The sequence below is a fragment of the Globicephala melas genome, chromosome 20, assembly GCF_963455315.2.
Source record: "Globicephala melas chromosome 20, mGloMel1.2, whole genome shotgun sequence".
NCBI lineage: Eukaryota > Metazoa > Chordata > Mammalia > Artiodactyla > Delphinidae > Globicephala > Globicephala melas.
Genome location: NC_083333.1, coordinates 21656494 through 21680548, shown reverse-complemented (window position 1 = coordinate 21680548; position 24055 = coordinate 21656494). Strand labels below are relative to the sequence as shown.

At 48.3% G+C, this 24055-nt stretch overlaps 1 protein-coding gene across 1 annotated transcript in view; it reads left to right on the top strand.

Moving 5' to 3' along the window:
* The window catches only part of PRKCA (protein kinase C alpha), a 366741-nt gene that overhangs the window by 148903 nt on the left and 193783 nt on the right, over positions 1-24055 (top strand). Inside the window, exon 3 of the mRNA XM_030837966.2 lies at positions 4878-4960. Within this exon, the coding sequence (XP_030693826.1) occupies positions 4878-4960 (83 nt within the window). The remainder of the gene's footprint in view (positions 1-4877; positions 4961-24055) is intronic.

The following is a 24055-nucleotide window of genomic DNA, read 5'->3' as shown; positions in this document are numbered from 1 at the left end:
TGTGATCGTGTTGGTGGCATTTTTAAGGAGGAATTTGCATTGATGAGCAGGAAGCACTGAGTGCAGCTGATTCCTTGTTATGTGGCATCAGTTCACCATATGCTTTTTTTCTTTTTAAGTAGAGCTCTGTGCATGAATGGAGGATGGAAGGCGTCCCTGGGCTTCGCATTTGCCCACAATCACTCTAGCAAACATTGTCCAGTGTCACGGGCTCCCAGTTGCCCATCTGTGTGACGATGACGTTTGACACAGAGACTGAGCACTCAGGTCCACCCCGTGTGTGTGATGGGCCAAGACTCGTTAGAGCTGAGCCCGCTCTTATCAAATTCGTGGGTGGGGGAACAGTCAGAAGGGGGTGTTGTTCCTCTGAGTGGATTTCAGCCCACCCTCTACTGGTTTTTGTTCTCTTGAAACTAACAATCGTGATTGAGAACCGCTGTGAACATCAACAGGTCAGCGTCACCACACACACCTCTATTTTTTTGGGGGGGGGGATTTTTTACGAATTCTCGAGCCAAACATAGGTGACTTCTTTGTTCTGTATCTGAAGCACACTTTTGACAGATGGCGAAAACTCGCCTCATTTCCGTTCATTTCGCTTCCGTAAGTAAGGTGAGCGTGCAGTGTGGGTCAGGAGGGTGGGTGTTCTCAGGTTTAGACCCAGGCAGCATTGGGAGTCGCTGTCTGTCCAGGCCTGCGGCCTGGATTACCTCTTGTCCTCCGTGTCGTTCGCTTAGTGCCGTGTGTCATCCGTCACTGCCAGCCAGCCGGAGTGCATCACAGAGCATTAGAGGGAAAGCCATTTTATGCTTAGAAAATAATTGAATGAAGATTTACTTTGCGGCTTCAAGCTGCAGGATAGCTTCGTGTTTTCAAACCTCTCATTTGGTTATATAAGCAGAGGTGACCCATAGTCTTTGAAAATGAAACCCCATTCAGGGTCGTATAGGCCAGCCTGGGCTTGCTTCAGCAAAGGCTCCTAGAGGGGCCAGGGGTCCAGCTCCAGGACACAGACCATGGGGTAGGAAGCTGCCAGGCCCTGTGTCTCTACTTCTTCCTCCTTTGCCTGCCAAGGTCAAGCACATATGTATGGCAAGCGTCCTGTGTGACCCCCGACCCTCCATGCTCCCCATTCCCTTGCCCCGCAGAACGTGGTGAGATGCAGACTTTCAGAATTCCGAGTAATAAAGGATAGAAACAATAGCACCTAATTGTTAGCCCAAGGAAGTCTGTGCTGACCTGGTGAACCCAGGGCATTCTCTTGTTCTATTCAGTGCTTTCCTCAATCTTCAACTGCACTAGCAAGACGTCGCAAATGTTGGTGTTTTGTTGTCTTAACAAAGTAAGAATTACCCACCGTAGTTTAGAACCTGAAGCCAGAGGTCAAGGCCAGCTGTCAGGGATGTCGGAGTGTCTGGCCCTTGCTCCGTGTCCTGGGCAGCCGTTCCAGGCAGTGCTGCTTCCGCCTGGAGTCCGCTCCAGCCCAGCTCCTCTTCCTGGCCGCCCAGTCTCCCCGCAGCTGGGCTGGAGCGAGCCGAGAGGGTGTCTGGCGCTCCCTGTCCTTAATCAGCCCCCATCCCCGGCCTGGGTGCTGGCGTGATCTTTTTCATTAAGTCTGAATCTTGAGTCGTGGAACAGGCCTTGCAGGGTCTTCATCCCCTGGTAACTCTCCTGGGGGAGCCGCTCTCTGGCCCCTTCTCCCCCCTCTCCCGTGGGGAGTGAGTGCAGGCACCTTAGATGTAAGGTGGGGCGAGAGGGGCCGCTGAGGCAGGTTGGGGAGAAGTGATTTTGGGGTGGCTGGGGTTTTTTGCCGCCCTTTCGGATTATATCGTGCAGTGAGGGTGTGGTTCTCTTCAGGGTAAAATTGGACATGCGATTTAAGGTGTACATCAATACACGGCCAGCTGGAGAGGTGTAATTGCACTGACAGGTAAATGGGGATTGAAAGGACAGGTGCAAACACCGCACTAGCCAAAGGGATCTGATAAAGATGGATTTTCTTCAGTGTCCACCTGAATGAGATGGACAAAAAAGACGAAAGGCTCGAATGTTTGAGTGATTAAGTAGGGAATCAGAACGCGCCTTTTCCCTTCAAAACAGCGTATCCATAATAACTGTGATGAGGAAGTAGGGCTCCCGTGGCCCTCTCCCTTTAGTGATTTATCGTCCTAATCCCAGTGAGTGAAAGCGGACTCTGTCTGGGGAGAGCAAGCGGATGGGATTAATCTGAGCCGTCCGCTGCTTTACTATCCATCCTTAGGGAGCGGCGCGATGGGGATGCTTCTGCAACACCGCGAAAGCCCGCTGCTCTGCAGGCTGTTAGGAGTGAAGTGCTGCCCTTTGCGGTGTCTGGGCCCTGCCCGGGCGGCCAGGGGCTCTTTCCTCGGGCCCCAGTGGTGCCCAGTGGGCAGCAGCCCGAGAGAGCCCCTTCCTCAGGTTATCTCTGCTTCTGAAAGGATGCTCCTGTGAGGTCTTGAGTGTTCACCTTCCTGTGGACGGTTCCCTCAGTTGTCCAATTCTGCCTGCTCATGCCGAGCCTGAAGTATTTTTATAAAAGATACACTTTTACAGTGACCTTGTATTATGACCATCTTAAAATAAAGCTGTTTAAAAAGAAAACAGTCATCCTTTATCCTGCTTCCCTGACATGGTTTACCCCCATCTTCATCCTCCAGGTTTCATATGTACACACCCGCGTAGACACACACACACACACACACACACACACACACATATACTTATGTGTATATATTTATTAAATATACTTAAAAGTATGTTTCTATGGACCCATTTTCCTGGCACCCACGTGCAGAATCTTGGCATCGCCTTCAGCATCTTTTGCTCTCCTGTCCACCAGTGGACGTGGTAGAGGGAAAGGGCTGTGGCGTCCAGCAAACCTTAGAGTCCTCACTCCACTACATGGGGGAGGGTGACTGCACCTAAGACCCTTTTCTGTCTGCCCCGTTCATCTCTCCGTCCATCTGTCCTCTGCCACCATCTCTTCTGTCTGCAGACACCGTGCGCTTGTAACATGCTAGACGGCAGAGATCAGTACAGCGTTTTCCCTTCCATAAAATGTAGACGTCAGAGCATATTAAGTAGTGTTATGAGGACTCAGTGAGATCATGCAGGTGAAATGACCCATCAGAGTGACACAGAACAGGAGGCTCGACAAATGGTGTCTGTGGTCAGCTGGCAGGTCCCATCAGTTCTTCGATTTCCCTGACGTCTCTTACGTCCATCTCTTCCAGACTGAATAGTGCTGGGTGATCACTTTCATCCCCCGACTATACAGTGGGCTTCCGCGGGCCCTTACGGCCTGATCTGTTCAGTGTATTCTTGCCGCAGCACCCCTGGCCCTTCAGAAGCACCGCTTTTGTCTGTTTATCTGGCTCACACCTTTCGGGGCTGCCCGTGCCCCTCACAAATATCCTGAATGTCTTACTGGCCCCTAAGTGCGCCCTTAGTTTTAGGGTCTTGGCTCTGGGCAAACCTGCCAGCCTCTCCCACCCTCTCCTGGGCCTGACCCTCTTCAGCTGGCTTTATCTACTGACACATGTGCAGGAAGGTGCACTGCTGGAGTCACTTGTGGGAGTAGCCGAGAGCTGGGAACCTGGGAATTTCTAGCCTGCCTTCACTAAAGACTAAGGACTCACCCAGTATTTCTGAGGGAGTATTGTTTTTTAGCGTGCCGTTCAGCAGAGAACAACAGAGTAGTGGGTTATGCCCTTTGGAGCTGAACCGGAAGCTTTTAAGGAAGGGTGACCTCGGTCACTTATTTTTTTTGTATCCTCCATGTTATACTTTTCATAAAAATCTTAGGTTACTTACTGATTTCTGTAACTAATGATTCAGTTACTGATTCGTCTTCGGGAATACTCACCAAACCATGCTGAGTTTGGGAAACGCTTTGTGTCGTGGATTTGGAAGATTTGCGGTCCCCTCCCAGCTAGTGCTGAGCAGGCATATACAAGAGGGGTGTGAGGTTGCACCCTAGCTTTTCTTCACTTCAGAGGGCTGTTTTCTGTAGGTTGGGTTTGTGTCTTCAGGAGTTCTTGACGTTCAGAACTCTTCTAAGGAAGTGCTGCACCCACAGTTGGGGATATACACGTATTATTTATAATAAATTATTCTCTTACTAATAGGGTCTAGTGTTTATCAGTGTTTACACACCTCTGTGTTGGTGGAGGAGGGTGCACAGTAATTTACGTGTTGCTTCCTGGTTTATACCTTGGCAGAACCGTCTTACAATCCCTAGCCCTTCCCCTCAACTTTAGAGAAGAGGAACTAAGGTTTAGGTCTCCCGGGGCCCTGTCCGTGCTGGCATCTTGTGGTTCTGTTATGTAGGAGTCCAGTCAGTACCAAATGTGGGGACTTCCCTGGTGGCGCAGTGGTTAAGAATCCGCCTGCCGATGCAGGGGACACGGGTTCTAGCCCTGGTCCGGGAAGATCCCACATGCCGCAGAGCAGCTAAGCCCGCGCGCCACAATTACTGAAGCCCGTGCGCCACAACTGCTGAGCCTGTGAGCCACAACTGCTGAAGCCCACACGCCTGTAGCCCCGTGCTCCACAATGAGAAGCCCACACACCACGACGAAGAGTAGCCCCTGCTCACTGCAACTAGAGAAAGCCCGTGTGCAGCAACGAAGACCCGACGCCGCCAAAAATAAATAATAAATAAATAAATTTATTAGAAAAACCCCCAAAACCAAATGTGGCTGAGTCTTGAATGAAATGCCTTCTGATTACTGTTTACGAGATTCTTTCTGTAGTGAAATTAACTTGACTTATGACAGCATGTAGCCCTGTTTGGAAAACAAAGCTCTGTATATTCAGTCTAGACTTCACTAATTTTAGTTTTCTTCTCTCTCCACCAGTTTGCTGTTTTGTGGTTCACAAGAGGTGCCATGAATTTGTTACTTTCTCTTGTCCGGGTGCAGATAAAGGACCCGACACTGATGTAAGTAGCCTGGAAACGACTGTTTTATGTTGATGAGGGTGTTTCCGAGTTTGATGTTCTTAACGGCTGAGCTGCTGTTGCCCTGGCACACACTGTTAATGGGAAGACTTACCAGTTCGCTTCATATGACTTTGGCTTTTACTAATGAATAGATTTACAGTCCTTTTGAACCCTGGCAGGACCATCCCAGGCTCAGAGGAGAATTTCCTGTTAACCTTGTTTGTACTCTTCAGCTCTGGGTGGCACAGTAGCTAAACCTACCGGATTTATAGTGGTAGCTTTCCCAAACACAAGGCAGTTTATTCTGGAAAATGTTGACACATTTTACAGTGAACATATATCGCCCTTCAGTTTATTTGTAAGGTCGATTAACTAGTAGGGCTCTCATGCTTTTGGCCGATGTAACAAACTGTCCCTAGTTGGTTTCATGGGATCCTTGCTGCCTTTCATTAGGTATTATAAATGCTCCTGGTGACTTGAATAATTCAGCGTCTGTTTCCCTGGACAAATGATCTCTCAAACTGCCCACATGTGAATACCTCATCTCTCTGATTTGTGACCTGACTCTGCCTGTCTCTGCTGAGTCTCTCCGTTGCATCCCTTGTTGGCTGAAAAGCGGGGTCGGCAGAGCAGAGTGGGAGTTTGGGGGCGGGGAAAGCACCAGTGCCTAAAATACAACCAGTGGAGGGGAACTTGAGCTGTTACATGGAAAGTCATGTTTTTAACTGAGAAAAAAAATTGCAGGGTAGGCCCGGGAGAGTAGGCATTTCTGGGTGGCGTGTGCTGCGCCCCTTTGGCCACTAATACTGAAATGATTTGCTCCAAGTGATTCCTACCTTTGGTGCTTGTTCTCATTGTTCTGGGTGGTTTTTGTGGTTTTTTGGGTTTTGTTTTTTTAAGGCATTCCGAGTGGATCATCTTGCCTTGAGGGAGATTACAGAGGTAGAAGAAAAGAAGTTAGAGGCCAGGAGAGAGCTCTGAGGAGCCCCATCCTGCAGATCGGGTGGGAGAGGAAGGAAGGGGGCCGGGAGAGGCCAGCAGGTGAGAGGCCAAGTTCACGATTCCCGAAAGGGCCTGTCGGCCAGCTCTGATCGCATCTGTGATCTTACTCTGAATCCTCTGTTGGCTCCTGATATTCCGCGTAGATGGTAACACACATCCGGATTCGCACAGGACAGACTTGCTCACCTCGGGGAGCCTTGGTGGATGCCTGTTTATGCCTGTTAACTATCTTCAGCAGCTCCTTTCCCGCTCAGAATTTTTTTTTTAAACATCTTTATTGGACTATAATTGCTTTACAATGGTGTATTAGCTTCTGCTTTATAACAAAGTGAATCAGTTATACATATACATATGTTCCCATATCCCTTCCCTCTTGCGTCTCCCTCCCACCCTCCCTATCCCACCCCTCTAGGTGGTCACAAAGCACCGAGCTGATCTCCCTGTGCCACGCGGCTGCTTCCCACTAGCTATCTACCTTACGTTTGGTAGTGTATATATGTCCATGCCACTCTCTCACTTTGTCACAGCTTACCCTTCCCCCTCCCCATATCCTCAAGTCCATTCTCTAGTAGGTCTGTGTCTTTATTCCCGTCTTACCCCTAGGTTCTTCATGACCTTTATTTTTTTCTTAGATTCCATATATATGTGTTAGCATACGGTATTTGTTTTTCTCTTTCTGACTTACTTCACTCTGTGTGACAGACTCTAGGTCTATCCACCTCACTACAAATAATTCAATTTCGTTTCTTTTTATGGCTGAGTAATACTCCATTGTATACATGTGCCACACCTTCTTTATCCATTCATCCGATGATGGACACTTAGGTTGCTTCCATGTCCTGGCTATTGTAAATAGAGCTGCAATGAACATTTTGGTGCATGACTCTTTCTTTTTTTTTTTTTTTTGCGGTACGCGGGCCTCTCACTGTTGTGGCCTCTCCCGTTGTAGAGCACAGGCTCAGCGGCCATGGCTCACGGGCCCAGCCACTCCGCGGCATGTGGGATCTTCCCGGACCGGGGCACGAACCCGTGTCCCCTGCATCGGCAGGCGGACTCTCAACCACTGCGCCACCAGGGAAGCCCACATGACTCTTTCTGAATTATGGTTTTCTCAGGGTATATGCCCAGTAGTGAGATTGCTGGGTCGTATGGTAGTTCTATTTGTAGTTTTTTAAGGAACCTCCATATTGTTCTCCATAGTGGCTGTATCAATTTACATTCCCACCAGCAGTGCAAGAGTGTTCCCTTTTCTCCACACCCTCTCCAGCATTTATTGTTTCTAGATTTTTTGATGATGGCCATTCTGACCGGTGTAAGATGATATCTCATTGTAGTTTTGATTTGCATTTCTCTAATGATTAATGATGTTGAGCATTCTTTCATGTGTTTGTTGGCAATCTGTATATCTTCTTTGGAGAAATGTCTATTTAGGTCTTCTGCCCATTGACTTTAGACTATACTACAAAGCTACAGTAATCAAGACAGTATGGTACTGGCACAAAAACAGAAATATAGATCAGTGGTACAGGATAGAAAGCCCAAAGATAAACCCACGCACATATGGTCACCTTATCTTTGATAAAGGAGGCAAGAATATACAGTGGAGAAAATACAGCCTCTTCAATAAGTGGTGCTGGGAAAACTGGACAGGTACATGTAAAAGTATGAGATTAGATCACTCCCTAACACCATACACAAAAATAAGATCAGAATGAATTAAAGACCTAAATGTAAGGCCAGACACTATCAAACTCTTAGAGGAAAACATAGGCAGAACACTCTATGACGTAAATCACAGCAAGATCCTTTCTGACCCACCTCCTAGAGAAATGGAAATAAAAACAAAAATAAACAAATGGGACCTAATGAAACTTAAAAGTTTTTGCACAGCAAAGGAAACCATAAACAAGATGAAAAGACAACCCTCAGAATGGGAGAAAATATTTGCAAATGAAGTAACTGACAAAGGATTAATCTCCAAAATTTACAAGCAGCTCATGCAGCTCAATAACAAAAGAACAAACAACCGGCTCAGAATTTTATCCTGTTTTGGCTGATCGCTGTGGCCAGCCTCCTCCCAGCCTGGGGCCAGGTGCAGAGCGTTAGCAGAGAGCGTTTCGCTGTGAAGCGTAACAGAAGGCGCCCCTGTGATCCGCCGAGTCCCCCCGAGTTCTGCCCCTGCTCATCTTTGTGTGTGTTGACTTGCCTCACATTTTAACATATTCAAAATTTAAGTTACGAGATGAGCTTTTATTGAGTCTGAGAGAAAAAGAAGTGGGTGAGCTATTAAAAAGGTACAGAATAATGGGCCAGTCCTGCCTGTCTGATCAAAAAGGATTGTGCATTCTTTTCCACGGGACACTTTTGCCTTTGGGTCCTTGGCATCCAGAGACTGTGATTGTGGCTTTCTGGAGCCAGGGTGTGCGATGTGACTTCCGTCTGTGTGCGGGACGGATTTACTTATTGAACAAACCTGCAAGCTTCCCAGACTGAACTCACCAGGAAAGTAGTTGGAAGAGCATGAAGGTATCAGGACATAAAGCTGAGCTGAGGATGGGGAATACATTTTAAAATCATGGGATTATAGAGCTGGAAGGGGTATTAGAGATTTTTCTAGGTTAACTTTATTTTTTAGATGTTTTTTAGACTCTATTTTTTAGACTGAGGCATATTAAAGAAAGAAAATGAAACGAGCTGGGGCAGTGTCCTGATGCCCTGGAATACCTGGTAGGTTTGTGGCTGATTCTTTCCAGGGTGTCGGTTGTGAAGGGAAGGAGAGAGGGGTCCCTGGCCTGGGCCTGTGGTCAGCGGAGCACGTTGACAACCTGCTACGTGGTTTCATCATTGAAAGTTCTGTTCAGATGTTTAGAAGAGCGCTGATGGGGTTGAAAAAGACCAGGTCAAAGGATGGAAGGATCAGGAACAGGGAAATCTAATTTAAAACTACCCCAAGCGTTTGTTCCCTGAAAATTAAAGAAATTCAAGCTTTTTTCAAACCGCAGTGTCTGTGCACTGGGCTCAGCGGACCCCAGAGCATCCACGGGGGGGCGAAGGAAGCCACAAATCTTGTGAAATCCACAGAGACTGTACCTGCTCTGCCATCTTCAAGAGGAAAGGAACGGAAAATAATGAAAAATAACCTAGTGGTACCCGGATTACAGGAACCAGATGCGAAGGGAGTTAAACATTCTTTTGCGGCTTCCCTGGTGGCGCAGTGGTTGGGAGTCCGCCTGCCGACGAAGGGGACACGGGTTCGTGCCCCGGTCCGGGAAGATCCCACATGCCGCGGATCGCCTGGGCCTGTGAGCCATGGCCGCTGGGCCTGCGCGTCCGGAGCCTGTGCTCCGCAACGGGAGAGGCCACAGCAGTGAGAAGCCCACGTACCGCAAAAAAGGAAAAACAAACAAACAAAACATTCTTTTGAGCAGACATAGTCTTCACGTCTCAAGGAGCAGTCTGGTGGGAAGGATGCAGAAGTGCAGGGAACCTTGAGAAGAGGCTTCTGGGTTCAGTGGAAGGACCCTCCCCCCCCCCCAAAACCCCTCAGGCCATTCTCCCAGCCTCCCCACCCCCTCTGGACCAGCAGTGTTCTCTGGCCAGAAATTCCCTCCCAGCATATCTACACACAAAAGCCATGATTTTTGAGACTTTAAGCGCAAGCCCGTGCACCCGAGGGGAAAAGAGGGAAGCCTTTCAAAGACGCTGGCGAGAGGTTGGCTGGTTCGCTCGCTGATGCTGCGGGTCCCCAGAGCCCGGCCTCACAGCTGGGTGCGGGCATGCGGAGCCGCGGCCGGGCCCAGGACGAGCAGCGCACGCCTCATCTCACATCGCGAGGGCGCTTTGAGTTGGTGCATAATTGCGGCCTGCAGGTGTGCACCCTCAGAATGCAGCTCGGGGCCGTGCCCAGCACTCCTGCCCTGCGTCCAGGATTTTGTGAGAGGGTCCGCGTTTAGAAATAGCTCTTCTCGCCCTCCCCGCGCCCAAATTAAGACTGGAGCCAGGCCACGGCAGGTGGAGGGGGGAGTGTCACCTCGTTTGGCTTGGGGGCAGCGAGCCCTGTGACTTCGTTCTTCCGAAGGGACCAGAGTGCCCTTCTTCCTTCCGCTGCCGCTGGCCACCTGCCTTGATGGTTGTCCCGTCCCTGCTCTGCCCGGGCTGCAGTGAGGCCGGCCGGGCTGGGTTTGAGGGGGCCGGCTTGTCCTCAGGCCCCTTCCCTGCACTTTTAAAATTTTCAGCTCGAAGACTTTGTCCTTCAGTCTGGAGCCCCTCCCTGTCCTTAGGACAACCTCTGTCCCTCGAGAATTGTGTCTCCTTGTGAATCCCCTCCTGCCAGAGGGAACACGAGGTACCTGGGTTTCCAGGGTGTGTGCACATGCTTCTGTGCGTGTGTATTAGCACTTTAAATCCTTGTTTTCCATACGTTGTTTTCTCTGCGCCTTCAGTGAGAAAAGCCACGAAGCGTCACTTTTAGAGAGAGACTCACACCAATCTCAGTCCTGCTGTGAAAGACCATGTCCGGACTCACCCCGTCAATCTGTAAAAGTGTAGGGAGAGAAGAGTCTTACGTGATGTGTTTAAGATGACACAAGTGCTCAACAGCTCTTTAAACGTAATCCTTGGGAGGTTTGCCCTGTGTGCTGGGTATGTGGATATTGGAGAAGGTGGAGGGGGGTCTTTTGAAAGGCTTCAAGCCCTGGAGGTCATCAGCTTCCCGGAGTTTGGTCTGCATTTAGCGTAGTCTCCCTGCCTTTATTCACCTGACGCATCCTCACCGGCCGGTGCCCCTGGCCTGTCCGGGGAGAAACGATTCCTGAAGGGCTTTGCTCTTCTTGTATCTGAGCCGTCCAATTGAGTCGAATTCAAGGGATTTAAAAACAACCTCCGGGGTCATTACTGAAGCTTCCCGGGTTGGGGGGAGCCTCCTCCGTGCAGGTGGCATCGGGAGGTGGCTGCAGCCGCCTGCATGTTTGCAAGAGCACAAGTGAGGAGATGAACCAGCTTGTTACAGGGCAGGGAAGCCTGCTTCTGATCTGGGTGCCCCTTCACGTCTGTGAAGCCCGTGAAACCGAGCCATCTGAAGAAGCTGAGCGCATCGACCATAAATGACTGACTCACAGCCAAAAATGGGACCCAGTGCACAGCTTGCCGCAGAGCTGGAGCAGCCTCCGGAGGGAGCTGGACCCCGTGGGCAGCCGTGTGTCCCGAGAACTGAGCTGCCTGCTTTGCCTTTTGACAGCCTGCGAAATCTCTTGTTCTCAAGTTCTTCTCAGTGTCGTAGAAACTGAGCAGAGGAAAAAAGACGGCTAAGTTGTTTAAATTTCAGCCTTTCCAAGCTGCATTTATAACAAAACTAGAAACATGTAAAATAAATCTAGAAATAAATTTACTTAGTGGATCTTCTGTTTTCTGCAAGTGTACTTTTACATGTAATAGGGAAATAGGACCATTGTGTGAGAAAAACCCTGTTATACCCCAGACATTTTTTACATTCCTGAACCAACAAAATGATTTGTAAAAGGTGCAGGCGCTAAAAAGTGGCATTTAAAATTCAGCAGAGGTACTTCCCAGGTGGCGCAGTGGTTAAGAATCCACCTGCCAATGCAGGGACACGGGTTCGAGCCCTGGTCCAGGAAGATCCCACATGCTGCGGAGCAACGATGCTTGTGCGCCACAAGTACTGAGCCTGCGCTCTAGAGCCCGTGAGCCACAACTGCTGACCCCGTGTGCTCTAGGGCCTGTGAGCCACAACTACTGAGCCCACACGCCACAACTACTGAAGCCTGTGTGCTCTAGGGCCCGTGCTCCGCAACAAGAGAAGCCACTGCAACAAAGAGCAGCCCCTGCTCGCCGCAACCAGAGAAAGCCCCATGCGCAGCAATGGAGACCCAACACGGTGAAAAATTTTTAAGAAAAAAAGAAAAAGAAAAGAAAGTAAGGAGAAAGATTTCCCTCCCTTTCAAAAAAAATAAATGAATAAAATTCAGCAGAGTGAGGTAAAGAGAGTCTCAGAGAAGGAACTGGGAGCCCTGCCCTGCCGAGTCACCGAAAACCTTTCTAGGTCGTGGTTTTCTTACTCATCAATAGGGAGATTGAACTTGGTGATCTTTACAGTTGTCTTCAGCACTAAATAATATTCTGTCACCTAAATGTTTATCGAGGGCTTCAAGCTGTGAAGATAAAAAGGTGATGGACAGGTCCTGCCCTCCCAGTGCATCCTCTCTGGTGAAAAGGGTGCAGATCCTCACACCGTAAGGTTGCATGTGACGGCTGCCATCAGTGGGGGAAGAAACAAGCTCTCGTTGGGTTTGAGTGGAGGGGAGGGTGCATCTCATGGAGAATGAGGGAAGGCTTCCTGAAGGTGGTGACATTTTAAAGATTTATTTCCATTTTTTTTTTCAAAATGTTCTTTTAAAAACAAGTAGACCAGTATTTTTCTGTTTCTCCTGCTGGCTTAAGGGAGTTCATCCCTCACCAAATGCTGCTACTCAGTGGTGTGTAAACTCAGGTGACACATCCTTGCAAGGGGACCCGTTAAAAGAGCACAAGCCAGGGCTGCCCTGGTGGCGCAGTGGTTGAGAGTCCGCCTGCCGATGGAGGGGACACGGGTTCGTGCCCCGGTCTGGGAAGATCCCACATGCCGCGGAGCGGCTGGGCCCGTGAGCCATGGCCGCTGAGCCTGCGCGTCCGGAGCCTGTGCTCCGCAGCGGGAGAGGCCACAACAGTGAGAGGCCCGTGTACGGCAAAAAAAAAAATAATAAAAATAAAAAAATAAAAGAGCACAGGCCAGAGAGACCCGCCATGTTCTGCAGATCCTGGTGAGATCCCCCCAGGTGAACCTCTGAGTGGAAGCCTCGCTGGTCCTGAAACCCCGCTCTGCACTCCTCACGTGCCATGCTGCCACGGGAAACCTGGAAAAGAAGTTATTTCGGGGAAGCAAACCCAACCCCAAGCTCCCGTGCTAATTCTGTGCTTCCGTGGGTGGGTTATTTTATGTACCAGATTCACAGTCACAGAAGTGTTTCCTACAAGGGAAGGGACTCCGGCTACTTTCGCACCAAATTAATTTAGCTGAGAATTAAAAATAGCCTCCAACACTTGCATCCCCACCTGCAGTTCTGATGCGCTCCGGGGGCCGTGGAGGGTGGGGCGTCCGTCCTCTTGATGCGCCAGTGAGAAGAGGGGGTGTGTGTGGTGTGAAAATAGAGAAGGTGCCCTGTGCGGGAACCAGGGGGCCAGGACCTGTTCTTGAGAGGGTCACCCCGGGGGCTTTTCAGCTTAATCCAATGGCTGAAGTTGCCACTGCGCGAATGTCTTTGGAACTCTGTGCTCAGAATGGCACATATGGCCAGCAGCTCATTCTTTTCAGAATCTCTCCTCTTGCCTGTCCCCCCGTCAGCCTTTGAGAGTGTGGTGTGATTGTTTAGGGGAAGCAGCCAAAAGCCCAGTGGAGCCAGCTCTGAAAAAGGGGTGTGGTTAAGGTGGGTGGTACCATTTTTGGTCAGAAAGGGGGTAAGATGATAAGGTAGACAGTGATTTTCTTGGGAAAATTATAAACTGTCTCTGACGTCAGACTTGGAAAGCGACGTTTGTGCCTGAAGCATGGGAAAGCACGTAGGAATGGTTGCGTAGCTTCTCACGGACACTTTTAGTTAATACCCATATTCTAGAAAACTGTTGTCTACCTCGACGGTCATGCCTACACAGTGCATTCTTCATGGGGCCGTCCTCTGTCATTTTCCTTGGAAACCAACAGCCCGGTGCAGAGCCTGGCACAGAATGGGTGCACAAAGAATACTTATTGAACCAGAGAATGAGTGGATGAAGGTCTGATAACCTAATTTGGTCACCAGTTGTATTTACACGATCTTGAAATGCTTGGCTAGTTTTAGCTACGCGTGAGATTGTTACTGACCTTGCCCAGAGCTTAGGGATGGATGTTTCATCAGCGTTATTATGTCACCTCGCAGGGTGGAAGCCACGCCTGATGGGCTTTCCTTCTCTTTACAGTAGTCATTTCAAACCATGGTCTCAGCTATTTGGAGGTGAGTTTAAAAAATGGTGGATTTGGACAATAGCTTTTGACTAACTGGGGTCGGAAATTGGTGTGAAGGCGTCCTTATTTTTTCTGACCCGTACCAAGTGACTTAGTAATATCAGTTCATGACGTACAAACAACCAGATTAACCCGTGCCTGAGAACGGGAGTTGGGGCCACTTGTGGCTCAGATCATTGGCAGCTCAGAGCTAGAAGTTCTGCTCCACAATCATGGCATCTTGGCGATGGTACCTGATGTGTACTTAGCGTCTCTATGTCTGGTGCTTTTTCTGCTCTTATTTGTAATCGTTAAATGGTCCTTGAGCGTTTATTTCATGCCAGGTGCTATGAGATGCAAAGGTTAAAAAAAAAACCATGGTCTTTGTCTTCAAGCAGCTCATCCTTAGTGGGAAGTCATACCTATGAATCAACCTGCTTATTTATTCAGATGGTTACTTCCGTGGGTAACCCACATAAATGCACACGTTATTATCTTCATGGTACAGATGTGAAAATGGAGGCTGGGGGTTAAGCGACCTGCCGGAGTCCAGCAGGAAGTGGTGAGCTTTGACCCAGGTCTCTCTGCTTCCAACCCTGTTCTTTCCCTGGCGCCTCATGGTTGGTTAGTAAAAGCCAGCTTCAGGGGCAGGCTTTCTGTGGGCGAAGGCGCTGTTTTGGGGGTCGGGGTCTGGGGTCAGTGTGTCTATGAGAAATCTCAAAACAGTAAGAAACTCGAGATGATAAAATCCCAAGGTGTTAACAGGAAAAGTCTTCGCCAAGAGGACTGCCAGCGCCCCCTAGTGAAGACTGCAGCGTGTGACGGGACCAGGTGAGAGCCCGGCCATTTGGAGACTTGGTTCTGTTCTCAAGGAAACGGGAAGGTAGGGCTTCCCAGGACCCTGGGTTTCTGGAAAGATTCAGTGCAAGCGGCCTCACCCTAAGCTGAGAGCCGGCCCAGAGGGATTTGTTTGTTCCTGGATTTTAATGAGTCATCTTTGTTGAGCCGAAGGAGGAGCCCCATTCCATTAGCTGGTACCTTCCTCACCTCGGCTCTGCTTTTGCTGTTTAATAACTTGCCGGTGGGAGACTCAGGAGAAGTCTGTGGACAGAAAGAAGTGCATTTCCTAGGGGACAGGGCAGGAAGGAAGACGGAGGGTTTTCTAGTTAGCATTGTCACTGTGACATTTCTTTATTTACAGTGAGAGCAAGGGTCCAAAACAATGACGACAGTCAGTGAACCTACTTAGTGGGAATTCTGTCTAGGCCTTCGACAGTGGCCGAGAGAGATGGAACCAGCGGGAGAGTCGCTTTGCTGACAGCTGTTTATACTGTGTTGCCCCAGAAGCTGTGAGCGAACGCCCTCGATCATAGTCTGTTATGAGCTGGAGGTGAGATGGACAGAGGGAAGGTCAGCTGTTCTAGTCATTTCGCTTCCTTCCACATCTCTGTTTATTTTTATAATCCAGCCTGCTCCCAAAACACATTTATTTGGAGACTGACAGTCCAAGGGTGGAGAGCCAGGTTCTAAGAAGAACGTCATCGCCATGACACGACCGCGCCTCTCTCCTTCACATTTTCCCAGGGTTTCTACAGGGTCACACACGACAACTCCGCTGCCTGTTTGCTGTGGCTGTTGGTTGGTTCCCCTCCACCTTGACCTTTCCAGGGGAGGGTAGCACAGGTTTCTTACATAGTGGTGGCAGTTTTCCAAGAGGGCAAGGCTTAGCGCACTTACACATTATATGTCCTGATGTCTCACGACCAAAGCAAGTCACATGGCCAAGCTCAGGGTCCCTGTGAAGGTAGATTAGTTCGGGGTTCTCCAGAGAAACAGAACTGATAGGCTGTGTATTTGTGTGCACAGGTGTACGTGTGTGTACAGGTGTGGGTGTGCGCACACGGGTGTGTGTGTGTTTCCCACAAAGAGATTTCTTATACAGAACTAGGTCATGAGACGGTGGAGGCTGGCAGGCATTTAAATGTTAATCTCATCCAAAAACACCCTCCCAGAAACACCCAGGATAATGTTTGACCAAATATCTGGGCACCCCATGGTCCAGTGAAGTTAACTAATAAGCACAGCATTATCCATCGCAGGGGGACAGGGCACAGGTGTGGCCCTGGGAGGGCTGGGCCGCTCGGGCCATTAGCTTAACAGTTTACCACAGGATGACTTATTGTGGTTGTGTTGTGATGTTTCCTTTCCCCTGAACCTCACCCATCTCTGTATTCCCAGTGCCTCGTATGATTTCTGACTCACAGGTGATCATGAATGTGTGTTGCAAGAGTGAATGGAAGAAAACATGAGGTCTCTGATCCCCAAATAAAATAAATATCTGTAAAATGTTTCAGGAGATTCTCTCAGATCAGTGCCAGCCGTTTCTTGATCTTAAATTAGTCTTTAGGAAGTGAATTTCCTTTAGAAAGTGTTTTTTCTACCTGTGTCGAGAGAATCTTCCACGTTTGAGGAACTTACGCAGGATGCCCATTGCACTGTGCTTTGCTGAACGTATGACCAGGATTTGTAACTTGGTGAACGTTTTTCAGGTTAAATGTTGGTGGGGAAAGAACCTGTTCAAAGGAAATGCTTGCTTTGTCGACTGCATGTTTTGGATTTGTGTTCCTTGAAGTCACTGCTAATTGTACAGCTAATCTGGAGAGGTTTGTAACAAACCACAGTTCAAGAGGAAGAGAAGTGGTAAAGCTGAGGAGTCAGGAGTCCTTGATTTCTTTCCAGTTTGAACTCAGAGGTGCGTGTCTAAGACATGCCTCGCTGTGCCAGGGTAAATAATCCTTGCGGAAGTCATAGAGGTTGCTGTTTCGTGCTCAGGAGAAATTTGTATTGTTACGAGATTGCTGTATGAAAGAATATTTTGAAATGCACAGCCTACACACTGTTAACAATGGTTGAGGGTTTTTTTTTTTTTTCATGTCATAAAAATCCCTAAGACAAATACCTTTCAGGAGGCAGTGTGCACGTTGCTTGCTGTCTGTAACCTCAAGTCCCTAGCCTGTCCCTCCTCACCTCTTTTTCAAGGCAGGAAGCTTTGGAGAGTCAACATGGGGTAGAAATTTCATACCTGAAAATGATACTTTCCGTGCAGGAGGGTGATTTTAGGTTTCTAAGATATGAAGCTGTATGATGACTCATTTGTTCTTAAGCAGGTCGTTCTCCCGTTACTAAAATTAATCACGAAAGACCAGGGAAGCTTGAACAAGGGGAGTTCACACAGCAGGTCTTACAATTAGAAAGGGAGGCCTCTTTCCTTCTGCATTTGCGAAGGTTGAATGGTGCACTGAGGTTTTAGGTAATTCATGTTAATCAGGGTTTTTTTTTTTTCATTACAAATCTGTAATTTAGAGTAACTGAAGGTACAGAGCTGGAAGCGAGGAAGAAAAGTGACAAGTAGAAAATTTAAAAAGGAATCGGGTGCATGTGTGAAGCAGACCTTCCTGCAAGTCCACATGCCCACCGTCTGCTTGGAGCTACGTGCTTTGGTGTGGTCATATTCTCACTTACTAAACGCCTGGTCATCCAGGAGCCCAAGGATGGGAGAGTCCGATGAAATAACCTCTGGAAATGCGTGCAGTTTGCCAAAGAGCATCTTGCTGTGTCTGCTCACGTCTGCTCCTGTCCCCTCCAGTTTCTCCTCTAGGCAGCATCCCCAGTGGCGTTTGGCAGGTATCAGGCAGGTCACATCATTGCATTGCTCTTTCCACACCCTGCAGTAGCCTTCCTTGACCTTTACAGTGAAATGCAAACGTCTTACTCTGGTCAACAAAGCCGGTGGTGACTGGGGTCTGGTTCCTGTCCACCTCACGGACAGGACAGGCTAATAAGCTAATTTGCACCTGAGGGCTTTAGCACTGGTGGATTCTTGTGCCCGGACCTTCACGATGCTCATTGATACCATACCGGTCTCTGCTCAGGTGACTCCACAGAGAGGCCTCTTCAGCTCCCGCCCTCCCCTCTCCATTGTCCTTTAGCGTGTCCTCCTTATGTGCCTTTGATGGTCCTTGTCACCCGGGAAACCGTGCTATGTGTTTGTCACTTGACTGCTGTCTGTCTCTTCCCCCAGCGTGAAGCACTGTGCGAGCAGGGCTGTTGTCTCACTCACTCTTCTATTTGACCTAGAACTGTGTCTGCCACGTACTAAGTGCTCAGTTAATATTTGTTGCCCAGATGAATGTATGTGACTTTTACAAGAGAGATGAAAAAATCTTACAGGGTTTTGTTTGTTTCCTTCCGATAATGTAACTGAAAGGAACTGTCCTAGGATCGTGGAGATTTTTCCTTTTCTGTGACTGTAATGCCATACCATATGAGAGTCAGCTGGCCATGCCAGGTGAGCCTGAGGCCTACTGTGTGATTGCACTATCTCCCTGACAGCCAAAAAAGCATGTGCTTCATAATCTTAACGTTAGGACTCTGTGGTCTATAAAATTCATTAGAAAATAAAATGTATACGATCAGTCTTACTGAAGCAGAATACCCAGTTACCCACCAGATTCTGAATGTCAGCCATTCTAGATCACTACCATAAGTCTTGAATTGGAAACCTTGAGAATAATTTATACCTAATAGGATCTTAACGTTGAAGATTAGGGTGTGGCTGTATATTGGCTTGAGTGCGGCGTCCTCTTAGATCTCCCTCTGCAGTCATCAGTTTCTTTTACTGACAGTCTTATGGGCGGTGGGGAGTCGTTAAGTCAATTGTGATACATCCGTGCAGTAGCATAGGTGCAGCCGTTAAGGAGATTATACAGACACGAAGATGCTTGTATGATGCTCCGTGCAAAAGCTTAACGTGAAGGTATTGCTGTGGTTATAGGACTGGGACCGAATTTACGTGCGGAGGGGCAGGGACTACAAAGGACCCTGGGAAACCGAAATCATGATCATTTGATTTTTTTTTTTTTTTTTTTTTTTTTTTTTTGCGGTATGCGGGCCTCTCACTGCTGTGGCCTCTCCCGTTGCGGAGCACAGGCTCCGGACGCGCAGGCCCAGCGGCCACGGCTCACGGGCCCAGCCGCTCCGCGGCACGCGGGATCCTCCCAGACCGGGGCACGAACCCGCGTCCCCTGCATCGGCAGGCGGACTCTCAACCACTGCGCCACCAGGGAAGCCCGATCATTTGATTTTTAAGATGATTCGACATAGATTATTTTTCTGGATTTAATCTTGTTGGAATAGTACAATTTTTGAAAAGCTCTAATTGGCATATTTGCCCCCTCTCGAATCTCATCCACGAAATTCTTTTGAAATGTGACCAAGTGCTGTGGTCTCCCAGGACGTCATCTGAATGGAGCAGACCCACCCAGCTGAGAATAATTCTATGCCCAGCAGTGTGCTGGCAGAGCTGTTTGCTGCAGACGTCTGGGCTGCCACGGGCTAAGTGTATCCATTTGCAACACGGGTAATAGAAAACCTGGCCAAGCAATGGTTTGAACTAAATGGGGGTTTTGTTCTCATGTAACAAAATGTCTGGACTGGGAAGTCTGGGGCTCACGTGGCATCTCCAGGATTCCATAAGGACCCAGCCTTTCAGTTCAGCCTTCTTATCGTGTGGCTTTCGTCCTTTCATCCTCATCTTTGTTGTCCTGGTTGTAAGACGGCTGCTCCATCACCATCCCTTCCAGGTTCCACGCGGGAGGAGAGAGAAGGGTGAAGGTCAAAGCACAGATGCCTGTTGAGTCTACTCCCTTTTAAAGGATTCCCCATGAAACCCAATCTGACAACCTCATTTACATCCTGTTGGCCGGAACTGTATCACACAGCCACTCCTACTTGGAAAACCGTGGGAGTTTTGTTTTGTTTTGTTTGAAGCTGTGGGTGTACTTCTGCCCAGAGCAAGGTCAAGGTAGTTCAGTAACAAAGAAGAGGAGAATGAATATCGGATAGGCAGGTAACAGTGGATTCTGTGTTGAAGTTGCCGAGGGTACGTTGCCTTCTAGACGTAACCGCCTTCACCACCCGGGGTGCGACGCGCCCTTTTCTGTACCACTGTTGCTATGACTTTATCTCGGTGGTACAGGAAGCCTTCTGTTATGGACATGGTGTCATGAGGGGTTTTCAGATACAGTCGAATTAACTGAGTTTCTTGATCTGTTGATGATAGGAAAAGGAGACAAGAATGAGGAAGTCTTGCGATAAGTTCTTTTTTTTTAGCAAGACTTTTCTGAAAAGCAAAACAAAACTTGTTCTTTCTGTTGGTGACAGTACTTCTAAGTTATCTTGTGAGGAGCATTTTTTGTTTTGATAATGAAATATTTTGAGATTCCATAATTGTGTTGATTCAGTCATAATATTCTTGTTACATAGTAGTTGCTGATAGTGAATAATAGGGGTTGATTGAAGCAGAGAGGGTATACCAGTTGCTCACTGTTCATGGAAGCAGCTTCGGTCATTCAAAGCAGCAACAGCATCCTCCATAGGTACCAGACATCGTTTGGAGTATGAAGTGCGGGATGGACAGCAGGTATTAAGGAAGGTGTTGAGAAACTGGGATGAGCAGGAAACCAAGGACAGAGACCCGAAAAGCAGTCAGGAATGTTCAGCGTGAAGTAAGGGGTAGGTTGTAGGCGTTGATGAGCAGTGGCTTCTAGCCTAGAAAGAAGGGTGGGCTTATCTTTGGAACTCCAAGGGACCGACCCACCCCATGACTAGGTGTTATAAGGCAGAGTGGAGTGTAAACTCCAAGAAGAACTTCCAAGGAGCGGACGTTACTAACCATAGGAGAGGGACCTCAGGACGGGGGAGCCCCAAGAAGGGTAACCGAGGGCTGCGTGTCACGTTCTTCCGAAGGAGCGGTGATGGCTCCCGTGCATGCTCTAGAGTTTGCTATGAGACTTGGAAGGATGCTGGGTTTTCTCTCTGGAATGCCTTCCCCCATGGCGCCCGGCCAGTCCCTAGTCTTCCTGTGAGGACCACATAGGGCATCTCTTCTCTCAGAGCCTTTCCCCGACCATCTTTTCTGTCTCCATGGACTCCCCCCCCGCCCCCTGCCCCATATTCAGCTGCTCCTTCAGTTCCCCTGCACATCCCTCGCTGGAGACACTCACAACCCTGTGCTGTCATTGTCTCTACCCGTAGGTGGCTGTCCCTTGAGGGCAAAGCCACCTTTCACCTTCCTGTCTTCTGTGCTTACCCAGAATCTGGCAGTCTCACTGGCTCTCCAACATTTATTTTATTTCCGCCTCATCCATGAAAGAAAAGCAAACACGAGCAGAGGCTGGCCACAATAGAAGAGGACAGTGTGACGTTTTCTTCTCCCATATGTGTTTATAATGTGATTTAGTTATAACACACACCGCGGTGAGTTGTTTTCAGTGTGTGGCTTGGTAAATTATCTGAAGGGCCTGCTGGAACTCTTGTTTCATAAGATACTTCCCATTTTAATTTTATTGGGGGAAATTGTGGGTTTTTGGAGTTTGTTTTTAGCTTGTGAATGAACATGATTTATTTACCATAGCATTTGAATTATGAGCATTTCCCTGTTATTACTCCCTGAAAGGTTTGGTCTGTTTCTACTAGAATCTTCTAAGGGAAATTGATGAACTTAGTAACCTAATTTTAGACCTCCTGAAATTTGGCACATGGATGGTATCTATAGTGTTCTGAATCCGTTCCTATTGGACGTTTAAAAATAGTCACGTCATTAGGGAACATGTTCAAGAAAAAAAGATTTTAACCCCAAATCGAATGACCAGATCATTGTTTTTAGTCTCTTAAACTGGGTATGCATTTGGTTAGCAGTTTCTGAAGAGCCTTCTGTACTCTCTTCCTTTTCTTTCCTGTGCGATGCTGCTGTTGTCATGGAAACAGATCTTGGAGTTGCTTTGTTACACAGTCTGAGGGACTCCCTGATATGGAGAGTTACTGCAGGTCGTATCAACACAGAGCCTTTATTAAGTGTCGTGCTACAGTGCCTATTGTATGAAACATGGAGCTCTGTGTTCTTTGGAGCTTACACCAAAGAAGATATAACTCTGGCACCCTTAAAACACGAAACAAACATCAGAGCCCTAAGCCTCAGGAGCCTTGAAAAAGTACAGGCAACAGGCACGCGTCATTTCTACTGTAGGTGATGTGTTATGTCCGTGGTCAGGACAGGTCATCACTAGACGTCCAGTTAGGGTTAGCTTGTTGAGAAAAGAGGCTTGGGAGGTTTGAGTGGTCCAGGAAAGGAGCAAGCCAGAAGTTAAAAGGATTGTTGGAAATTCCCCACAACCGTTTAGAGGTAGAAATTGGATCCTGAGATGGGAATCAGCTGCGCCTAATAGTTTGAACGCTTGGAGGCCTCCAGGTTGTAAGGTAGCCCCGTCAGCTATCCCGAGAGGGTATTTTGTGTTGTGTTGATTGGGGTCGAGGGGAGTGAAGCAGTCGAAGGAGCCGTGGACTCCCGTGGCCCCGGGTGTTTGTCTCTTGCCTTCTAGCTTCCAGCAAATACCATCGCCTCCCTGGGCCTCAGGTTCCTCGATCACCTTTCCATTGGTCATGCTCCCGTCAGTTGTACTGAGGTTGAACTGGGGGCCGATGGCAAAGGCCCTTGGCCCTTGTGCTCATTTCCTTCTAAAACTTCAGGTGTCCAGAGTTACTATTTTTAAATGTACTTTTTGCTTGGGCTGCAGAAACAGTTAGCCACACTCTGACGCTAGTAGCCTGCACTCTTATTCCTAAGTGACTGCTGATTTCCCTAGAGATTTGCCCCCAGACTTAACAGGAAAAAGTCTAACGATCCCAGTACCACTTGCAACTGCTATTTTAGGCACCCTGAAATTCTCCTGGGTCTGTCATGACCAATTTTGCCGCTTTAAGAAACCCTGCTGTGGAGTATTTTTTTTTAAACTGCAGTGATTTAAAAGTCTCACACCAGGGCATCCCTGGCGGTAGGAGACCGGGGCCTTAATTTATGAGATGCTTCAGACGCTGTGTGCCCTGCAGCAGAGTCAGGACTCTTGGGGGACCTGCCCCCTCGATACAAACCAGATTGTAGCTTCAGCTAATTTTGATTTGGAAATTGCCCCCTTAAAAAGAAAAGTCCTAAAAATGTTTGACATTTACAGGATTCTGCAGCAGTTGGCGGTTTCTCTAGCAAGTGTGTTCCCAGACCTTGAAAGAATTTGGCGATCGCTAACTCATGTTTTTATATAGTGGAGGAGTACAGATATAGTCCTGCTGGTACACTGTAGTGATGGGTATAGAGAGTATAATGGCTGTCAAAGTCAGAATTCTCATTTTTTTAGTCTATAAACATGTTTTCAGCTTCCAGATATAAACTCATCTATAAGGATAATGGTAGTGCGTGACCACAGAATTTTTTCTCTCATTTCTCAGTTGCTTTTCACTTACTTTTTCCTAATAAGCACTGTCTCTAGGATCTCAAAATATGGTATAAATTGACAAGCTGAGGTTCAACCGTTTTTCCTCTGGAAAATTGAAATGCGATTTGACCCCTCTTTTTCGGTTAATTGGGACAGCTAACAGTAAACATCCAATTATGCAGTGACGAATCTCGTCTGGCTCAATCTGTATCCTCTAAGAAGTCCTAAGTTACAAGGCTGTGTTGAAAAGAAGGCCAGTCTGAGACAAATTTAGATTTCATGTAAAGAACAAACTCCTCTCAACTTTATGGATGGACACTGTGTGTGTAAGAAAAGAAACAGGGTCAAGAATTGTTTCATCCCTTTTCTCTGAAAGGCGAGAAAGGAAACGGGGAGACCTGGTTTCTACTTTTAGAGCAGGCGTCAAAATGCTGAATGCTCTTTGAAGTAAAATATTCAAGTGAGGAACGAATGGAGGAACTCAGATTTAGCTCTGAAAAACCCTGCTTGCAACTCATGGCCCCTTTAGCTCAGCCTCTCATTCCTCCCTTGGCCGTATCTCAGCTCCCATTATGCATGACTGGGACATGGGGGCCTTCTGTTGGTCTGGACCGGAAAGCCCCTCGAGGTGTCCAGTGGGGAGCCGCCGGGGTCCCGAGGTGGGCATCCTCCCGGTGCTGGCAGACTGGGAGCCCGAGGAGGAGCACAGGCACCACGCTTGGGAGGAGATGATGG